The 9747-nt window shown below is 36.7% G+C and overlaps 1 protein-coding gene across 1 annotated transcript in view; it reads left to right on the forward strand.

Annotated features, from left to right (window-relative positions):
- The window catches only part of LOC132556765 (mucin-2-like), an 82672-nt gene extending 74809 nt beyond the window's left edge, over nt 1–7863 (forward strand). The window contains exons 50-57 of the mRNA XM_060221207.1: nt 61–230; nt 692–800; nt 1826–1842; nt 2801–2927; nt 3082–3269; nt 3575–3645; nt 6998–7048; nt 7728–7863. Coding sequence (XP_060077190.1) covers nt 61–230; nt 692–800; nt 1826–1842; nt 2801–2927; nt 3082–3269; nt 3575–3645; nt 6998–7048; nt 7728–7736 — 742 coding nt within the window. The 3' untranslated portion in view covers nt 7737–7863. The remainder of the gene's footprint in view (nt 1–60; nt 231–691; nt 801–1825; nt 1843–2800; nt 2928–3081; nt 3270–3574; nt 3646–6997; nt 7049–7727) is intronic.
- Nucleotides 7864–9747: the final 1884 nt, after the last annotated feature.

Consider the following 9747-nt stretch of genomic DNA (forward strand, 5'->3'; position numbering starts at 1 on the left):
ACTTTTTTTCCCGTTGTTTTCATGATTAAATATTTAAGGGTACATGTGTTTTCCTTTCAGACGCGGCAGTGCGGTCGTGGGACATACGGTAGCTACCGATAACAGTGGCGCGGCAAGAGCAGCTGTGGCAAATACAGCAGCAAACGTTGCCAATGGCAACACTAATGTCAATTTGTTTGGACAGCCAGTCCCTGCCAACCGGGTCACCATAGCACCAGGGGGAGGCACACGTAAGTCACTAAGTTATGTAGATGTTTTCATACCAAACTAATGAGCAAAGTATTAGCCCATGTGTGACTGTTATATGTTATCATAAATCAAGTCAACCGTACGACTCTTATCCTTACAATAACATGCAAGTTGTGTTTACACCTGTAAAACTTACATATTAATGATGGTTACTATTAGTTAAAGTGTCTGGGTTTTTTTCGAATTGCTTAAACAAGTAGTTATATACGTAATTAAGGACAGTACTTAAAAGTATACAGAATCTATAACCTGATGAAATTAGGAATACTTAGAAATGTTGATACCATCTCTACGGGAGCAAATTGAGAAATTGTGATTGGTTGTCTTATATTCAATAGTCAACCAACCAAAATGTCTCACGGCTTCAGAGATCATACAAAATATATCGTTATATCATTCACAACGACTTATTTCTTATCTACTATGTCTTCTCACTTTACAGCGACAGTTTTAGGTCCGAATACAGATAGGTGTGCAATCGTAAGGAATATCGGCAATTGTCCAGAGCAATCATATCAGTGTATCCTAATAGATGGAAATGCCCAATGTGTGTAAGTAGATGAAGTGCTTTTAATGTCATTTTACTTTATATGTGCGCCATTTATATAGAATTTAATTTCCAAAAATAAATGCCAAATTCATTGTTGAATGGTATTAAATTTCTGAGTGTACATTTAACACGTGACTGCATGAATGTTTACCTCGCATGATCAGCAAAGCAGATTTCATTGTAATATCTCCTTCCTTATTTATGGCGACAAAGTACGTCAGCATAAACAAAAGAACCCTGACATACCAAAAAAAGTCATATGTCAAATTTAAATCTGACGAAAAGGACTAGCACAGAGAAAACGGGAAACTGTGTAACCAACACTTCCCTTATTGTATACATTTTTCTCATTTGAGAACGGGGCATTTCTTACTTGGGTTGACCAAGGTTTACATGGCGAGTGTCATCGATGAGGCAGAAGAAGCTTACTCTTCCAGAACACCTTGTCTTGTTTTCTTTGTACTTTTTCATAGACCTGCCATGTAAATCTAGATCAAGCCAAGTCATTTCACGTTCATAAATATTTCGGGTTTATAACAGTAAAAGCATATGACATACTAACCGCCTATGGAAAAATATGTTAGAATCAACGCCAATAAGATCGTACTAGTAAGCATAAGATGTCGTCGTCGTGTTCAGCAGATCTCGGCTACAGAGTCTGTCTTGCAAGTTAATCGACCAGTTCTTGACATCTGAAATTCGAATATTCTTTTATTCTAATGATTTTATCCAATTTTTATTTTAACTTTTCTTGACTTAAAAATAGTTTTAATGCTTAATTCTGAGGTCTACCGTTATTCTCATAACCACCATAACTAGCGAATGAAGTTGATAGTATTAAGAACAGTATTACGAGATATACTAATACCAATCTAGATTAGAATATTGAGGTACATACCGTATAAACCTGGATACTTTGAACACATACCTGAGAATACATTGTATATACGGGTTTTGTTAACGTAATGTTTTCAATTTGAAATAAATGACGTTATTACATTTTGTTTTTGTTTTGTTTTTTTGCAGGCCAACAGATAATACAGGTAAGCATTTATTCACTAACACAATTTGACGTTTTCAACAGAGACGTCATTTTCCGCATAACCTGTGCGATAGTATAACTCTTTGCTAAAACCTACATTTTCTTGCTAGCATTGGATTTTCATAAAATCGTTGAATAACAATTTCGCAGAAGGTTCATTGTTAAAAAATTCCTTTCATTATGTTGGTCACAATGTTGGCGTGGGTCGGTATCTGTAAATCCAAGGTAATATAATGTAAATAAATTAAGAAACAGGTTTGATTTCTGACTTTATGACGTCACGACCAACGATCTGAAGTTTCAACATATGGGAATTATATCTTACATTTACCACACGCCCCATGTAGAATATAAGATTAGGCTCCATAAAGCCATGGTCATGATAAAATTAAAAAACCAAACCCGATATCCACATGTCATAGTACCTCCTGAAAAGTCGGTTATGGTGGGAGAGGGTTTAATGAGTAGAACAGCCATTGATGACAGCAAATGAAAAAAAAAATCGCGCTTGTAAAAAGTTCCCTTTTCAAGTATGATGGTTTCATCAAAAACAGAAACGTTATTATTATCCTATTTGATCTGATTAAAAATTAAAATTTTGAGTCTTATTTGATAAATCAAAAAAAAAAACAAACAAAATGTTATTATATATCCATGTGTTTGACAGAAGAAGTTCCAGTAACATTTTCATAGGCAAGTTCAAAGGTCAAGTGTTTCTATGCTAGTATGGTAACCATTTTAATCTGGTAATGTTGTACAGTAATAAAACTTTGCGAGTGTAAATATGTTTTATGGGCGAAATAGATTAATTATATCATCTTTTTACCTTATTTGAAAGTATCATAACGTCAGTGTCGTTTATTCATAAAAAAAAAAATGGGATATGTTAATTTTTTTTTTTATCTGTAACCCACACCTTCCTACTGAGAATGATATATTACTGTTGCACTTTTTTACAGGAGGCTTCAATTTGATTGTGGGTCTTGGTGTTGGAATACCGCTGTGTTTCCTTGCTATTGTGGTGATTGTGATCATGTGTATCTACTGTAGGAGGCAAAAGGAGAAACAAGAGCTTGAACTTGACAGGTATGATCAATAAAATTTGTAGGAATATTCAGAAATTGTATTCTGCAGTTAATTAGTTTATTATCATGTTAAATTGTGTATTTATTGACCAAACAAATCTTACCCACAAGTCAATGTTACTTTATTACTTTTTAACTTTAAAATTCTACAACAGAACACGAGAAGAAGCAGGTTTTATGGGAAGTGGCGTGATTCCTAAGTTCGGAAGCTGGGGCCGTCCAGCCTATTACTCACCAGCGGGATGGGGCGACGGAGAATCTGTGGAATCATCGGACACCGATGATAGCAGAAGGAGACGTCGACGTGGTGAACAGTTCGATACAAATGGCAAAGACTATTACAGTAAGTCCCTAGTGTATCACAATATTTTCTCAATCACAATATTTTCTCAATAAGACGCAGAAGAATATAACATTTAGCTCATTTATATTAACTAGTACATGCATTAACAGTTCAATGTACAATCTGTACATTATATAACTAGCAAAATCTATGTTAAACTACCGAAGAAATCTGTCCTAAACTATACCTCACATACTCGGATTTTATCATTTCATACTGAGTTAACCAGCATTGATAGCTATTTTGTTTTGCCTTGAAACCATCCAAATTGATATCATTTAATTACATTTGTATGTTTATTTCAGTGTACGATAATGGCGCTATGTCAAACTTCTCGTGGGATTTCATGTACAATTACGTCGACCCTAAAGAACAGGTAAAGAAAAGTCGCATAACAAAATGTCAGTGTCATGGAATTATCAATGATGTAATACATCGTCTGTGTCATTAGACATGTGAGCCTTGTCCCCTCATAGATTGTCTGTGTCATCAGACATGTGAGCCTTGTCCCCTCATAGATTGTCTGTGTCATCAGACATGTGAGCCTTGTCCCCTCATAGATTGTCTGTGTCATCAGACATGTGAGCCTTGACCCCCCTATAGATTGTCTGTGTCATCAGACATGTGAGCCTTGACCCCTCTATAGATTGTCTGTGTCATCAGACATGTGAGCCTTGTCCCCTCATAGATTGTTTGTGTCATCAGACATGTGAATCTGGTCCCCTATATATATTGTCTGTGTCATCAGACATATGAGCCTTGTCTCCTCTATAGATTGTCTGTGTCATTAGACATATGAGCCTTGTCCCCTCTATAGATTGTCTGTGCCATCAGACGTGTGAGCCTTGTCCCCTCTATAGATCGTCTGTGTCATCAGACATGTGAGCCTTGTCCCCTATATATATCGTCTGTGTCATCAGACATTTGAGTCTTGTCCCCTCTATAGATTGTCTGTCCCATCAAACGTTTAAGACTTGTCCCCTCTGTAGATTGTCTGTGTTATCAGACATGTGAGCTTTATTATCTCTATAGATTGTCTGTGTTATCAGACATGTGAGCCTTGTCCCCTCTATAGATCGTCTGTGTCATCAGACATGTGAGCCTTGTCCCCTCTATAGATTGTCTGTGCCATCAGACGTGTGAGCCTTGTCCCCTCTATAGATTGTCTGTGCCATCAGACATGCGAGCCTTGTCTCCTCTATAGATTGTCTGTGTCTTCAGACATGTGAGCCTTGTCCCCTCTGTAGATTGTCTGTGTCGTCAGACATGTGAGTCTTGTCCCCTCATAGATTGTCTGTGTCGTCAGACATGTGAGTCTTGTCCCCGCTATAGATTGTCTGTGCCATCAGACGTGTGAGCCTTGTCCACTCTATAGATTGTCTGTGCCATCAGACGTTTGAGTCTTGTTCCCGCTATAGATTGTCTGTGCCATCAGACATGTGAGCCTTGTCCCCTCTGTAGATTGCCTGTGTCATCAGACATATGAGCCTTGTCCCCTCTATAGATTGTCTGTGCCATCAGACGTGTGAGCCTTGTCCCCTCTGTAGATTGTCTGTGTCATCAGACGTGTGAGCCTTGTCCCCTTTATAGATTGTCTGTGTCATCAGACATATGAGCCTTGTCCCCTCTGTAGATTGCCTGTGTCATCAGACATATGAGCCTTGTCCCCTCTATAGATTGTCTGTGTCATCAGACATGTGAGCCTTGTCTCCTCTATAGATTGTCTGTGTCATCAGACATGTGAGCCTTGTCCCCTCTGTACATTGTATGTGTCATCAGACATGTGAGCCTTGTCCCCTCTGTAGATCGTCTGTGTCATCAGACATGTGAGTCTGGTCCCCTCTATAGATTATCTGTGTCATCAGACATGTAAGCCTTGTCCCCTCTATAGATCGTTTTTGCCATCAGACATGTGAGCCTTGTCCCCTCTATAGATCGTTTTTGCCATCAGACATGTGAGCCTTGTCCCCTCTATAGATCGTCTTTGTCATCAGACATGTGAGCCTTGACCCCTCTAGAGATTGTCTGTGTCATCAGACGTTTGAATCTTGTCTCCTCTATAGATTGTCTGAACATCATACGTGTGAGCCTTGTCCCCTCTATAGATTGTCTGTGTCATCAGACATGTGAGCCTTGTCCCCTATATATATTGTCTGTGTCATCAGACATGTGAGCCTTGTCCCCTCTGTACATTGTCTGTGTCATCAAACGTGTGAGCCTTGACCCCTCTAGAGATTGTCTGTGTCATCAGACGTTTGAATCTTGTCTCCTCTATAGATTGTCTGAACATCATACGTGTGAGCCTTGTCCCCTCTATAGATTGTCTGTGTCATCAGACATGTGAGTCTGGTCCCCTATATATATTGTCTGTGTCATCAGACATATGAGCCTTGTCTCCTCTATAGATTGTCTGTGTCATCAGACATGTGAGCCTTGTCCCTTCTATAGATTGTCTGTGCCATCAGACGTGTGAGCCTTGTCCCCTCTATAGATCGTCTGTGTCATCAGACACGTGAGCCTTGTCCCCTATATATATCGTCTGTGTCATCAGACATTTGAGTCTTGTCCCCTCTATAGATTGTCTGTCCCATCAAACGTTTAAGACTTGTCCCCTCTGTAGATTGTCTGTGTCATCAGACATGTGAGCCTTGTTCCCCCTGTAGATTGCCTGTGTCATCAGACATGTGAGCTTTATTATCTCTATAGATTGTCTGTGTTATCAGACATGTGAGCCTTGTCTCCTCTATAGATTGTCTGTGCCATCAGACATGCGAGCCTTGTCTCCTCTATAGATTGTCTGTGTCTTCAGACATGCGAGCCTTGTCTCCTCTATAGATTGTCTGTGTCATCAGACATGTGAGCCTTGTCCCCTCTATAGATCGTCTGTGTCATCAGACATGTGAGCCTTGCCCCCTCTATAGATTGTCTGTGCCATCAGACGTGTGAGCCTTGTCCCCTCTATAGATTGTCTGTGCCATCAGACATGCGAGCCTTGTCTCCTCTATAGATTGTCTGTGTCTTCAGACATGTGAGCCTTGTCCCCTCTGTAGATTGTCTGTGTCGTCAGACATGTGAGCCTTGTCCCCTCATAGATTGCCTGTGTCGTCAGACATGTGAGTCTTGTCCCCTCTATAGATCGTTTTTGCCATCAGACATGTGAGCCTTGTCCCCTCTATAGATCGTCTTTGTCATCAGACATGTGAGCCTTGACCCCTCTAGAGATTGTCTGTGTCATCAGACGTTTGAATCTTGTCTCCTCTATAGATTGTCTGAACATCATACGTGTGAGCCTTGTCCCCTCTATAGATTGTCTGTGTCATCAGACATGTGAGCCTTGTCCCCTATATATATTGTCTGTGTCATCAGACATGTGAGCCTTGTCCCCTCTGTACATTGTCTGTGTCATCAGACGTGTGAGCCTTGTCCCCGCTATAGATTGTCCGTACTATCAGACGTGTGAGCCTTGTCTCCTCTATAGATTGTCTGTGCCATCATACGTGTGAGCCTTGTCCCCCCTATAGATTGCGTCATCAGCAATTCCATTATACCTATTTCAATGTCTTTCAATTTACTAAAAGCAGCATTCTCGTGTTTAATCCATCATATTGAAATATCTAACAATGTATACATCGGAGGATTTTACTTCAAGTTCTCATGATGTCGAGTCAGAATTTTTGTTGCAATAGATTAACTATATATGATATTAAACTGATAACTTTCCATTACAGTACAAGATCAAAAGGCCAACCACAACGCCAAGGGCTAATCCAGTCTTTGATGTAAGTGTTTGTTTTTTTGTTGTTTTTTTTTTTTTTTTTTACATCGGTGGGTATTATTATTATTATTCTGTGCTGTATGAATGTATTCATACTTAGGCAAAATTAGATAGAATCTACATAATATTTCAAAGTTATTCAGCATGGTTTTTCTACGTATGGTCAAACTATGAGCCATCACTCGAACACTGCTCTTACCGTATCACAGTGTCAGTAACATGCCATACACTATTTTATCAGAAGTACAGTCACGTATATAGTCAAAACGATATTTTAAAAGTTAATATTTATTGTTCCTTTATACAATTTTTTGTTCCTTTATACAATTTTTTGTACCTTTATACAATTTTATTGTACCTTTATACAATTTTATTGTACCTTTATACAATTTTATAGTTCCATGATACAATTTTTTGTTCCTTTATACAATTTTATTGTACCTTTATACAATTTTATTGTTCCATTATACAATTTTTTGTTCCTTTATACAATTTTTACTGTTTCTTTATACAATTTCATTGTTCCTTTATACAGTTATGGTGTACTTTTATACAATTACAGTGTACCTATATTCATTTTTATAAAATAGTGGCATTGATCTGAAATTTTGCAGCTATTAGATCGAAACTGAATCATTCGCTTCCTTTTTGCATCTTTTCATAGTTTTTGACTTATTTTTCAGAACAAATAATGGGAAGAAAAGAGACACCGACGACATCACTAATCCAACAGGTGGCGTAGAATATTGTTTACGGCAAAAAATCAAACTTCTACCCTTCCTCCGGATTATTTGATCAGTGAGACATCGAGACGTTTCTTTGTTGAACATGGAAGTAAAGAGGGAACACTCTGCAGTACATTACGTAGATAGTGCATATTATCTTAAATAGTGTTGTTTGTAATGCTGCACGGACTAATGGCTGTGTGATCATCAACCAATAAATTTTGGTTAAAACCATTACAAGTGTATAGAAAGATAACTCTTTAACGGTGAGAAATTTTCGGCGCTCAATTTTAATGTTCAATCAAAGGAACCTTTTTATATCATCATTTCAAATTAAAAATACAATTTATAAATGAGAAAGAAAAATCAATTCAATATGACCAAGGCATGATTTCCTCTATCGGTAAGTGCCAATATGAGTTGTGCAATAAGCTTAGTTTTAACAAATCATATCACAAATCAAATCATGAAAATTATAAATGATCAAAATCGCTAACATTAAAGGGTAGCACGTGATGATATCACTCTCTATATCACCGACAATCATCATTTTTTTTAAATGTAGAGACCGCTGTGCTTGGTCAGATATTTTTTTCTGTATCATTAGATGTTACAGATTAAAGAGTGCTTCCTGCCTGAATTTTTCGACACTTTGAGCTGGAAATCAAAACGTTAGCGTGAATATGGTCAAGCATTATTACTTATAAAAGTATATAACGCACTTAAATTAGATAATTATAAATCAGAGTTCACAGCGTTTCCTATTGGTTGTGCAAACTGCATAATATTTAGAGATGTTCTCGTTTTTTTTTTGTTTTTTTTTATCATTATTATTATTTTTTTTATATTTAAATGAGTGACTGAAAGATATTGTTGATTGAAATACAAATTGAAAGGTTTTAATTTGAATTATGAGTGTAGTTGAGTGTGGTGTATATAACTAATATACAAGTATATATCAAACGTTTATCTATTACAGTGGTTACCTTATATTGTGCTTATATATAATGTCATGATCATCTTATAAAATTGTTATGACCATAAATCTCATTTTACATCTCAAATATTTTTACTACGAGTTGTTCATCTCTCGGCTTTTTAATGTATCACTCATTCCGTGACTTCGTCGCACTATTGGACAATACCAGTTATGTTGAATGATGTGACTGTCTTTGTTTCTTGTTTTCGGTATTTAGAACAAAATCAAAGTAAAATGTGGAAATTTTTGGAAAATTCATTTTTTTTTTTTTTTATTATTTTTTGCTTCCTTGCCATTAAAGTTGTAATTCTCTAGTTCATATCTTTAATTCTTATGTACATTGGTGACGGAACTAATGGATTTATTTTTTAATATTTACAACTTGTTATTATAACTATTCCTCCGTTATTCGTGAAATTAGACATTTGTAGTTTTGTTATCAATTACTATGTAATGGGTTTCCCGTGGGTATACGGTCTTTACGGAATAGACTTTTGATAACAGATTAAACAATCAAAATACTTCTATAATATACATGTATATATATATACCCTCAGTGTATATACTTAAGATACACGAATGGTTTTGTCATTACTTCATTGTATAAAAATGTCTTCCCTTCTTCAGATAACACGGTCATGTAAGTCACACTGACGCGAGTTACTGAAGGTTGTTGTTACCATACATATTGGTTAAAAATGATGAATTGTGTACTCATTTTAATCAATCACTTATGATTGAAGAAATGAAAGTTCCTCAGAGAGGAATATCAAAATCTGACTGTAGTTAAGTTGTGTATTAACGACTACTCCGTGAACTATTTTCACTTGATCCTAAATGTACGTATCGCCTTGTAAGAAATCTGTCATTTGATTAAATGCTGGGTTCAAATAATATTATCTAATCGGTTTATATGTCGCAATATTGTATCAATTAATAGGAATGTGTTTGTGATATATTCAATATTCTGTGTTAACATGTATTATATCCTAGTTTCAT

This window comes from Ylistrum balloti, unplaced genomic scaffold (genome assembly GCF_031769215.1).
Source record: "Ylistrum balloti isolate Yb309-2 unplaced genomic scaffold, AGI_CSIRO_Ybal_v1 Utg370590, whole genome shotgun sequence".
Lineage (NCBI taxonomy): Eukaryota > Metazoa > Mollusca > Bivalvia > Pectinida > Pectinidae > Ylistrum > Ylistrum balloti.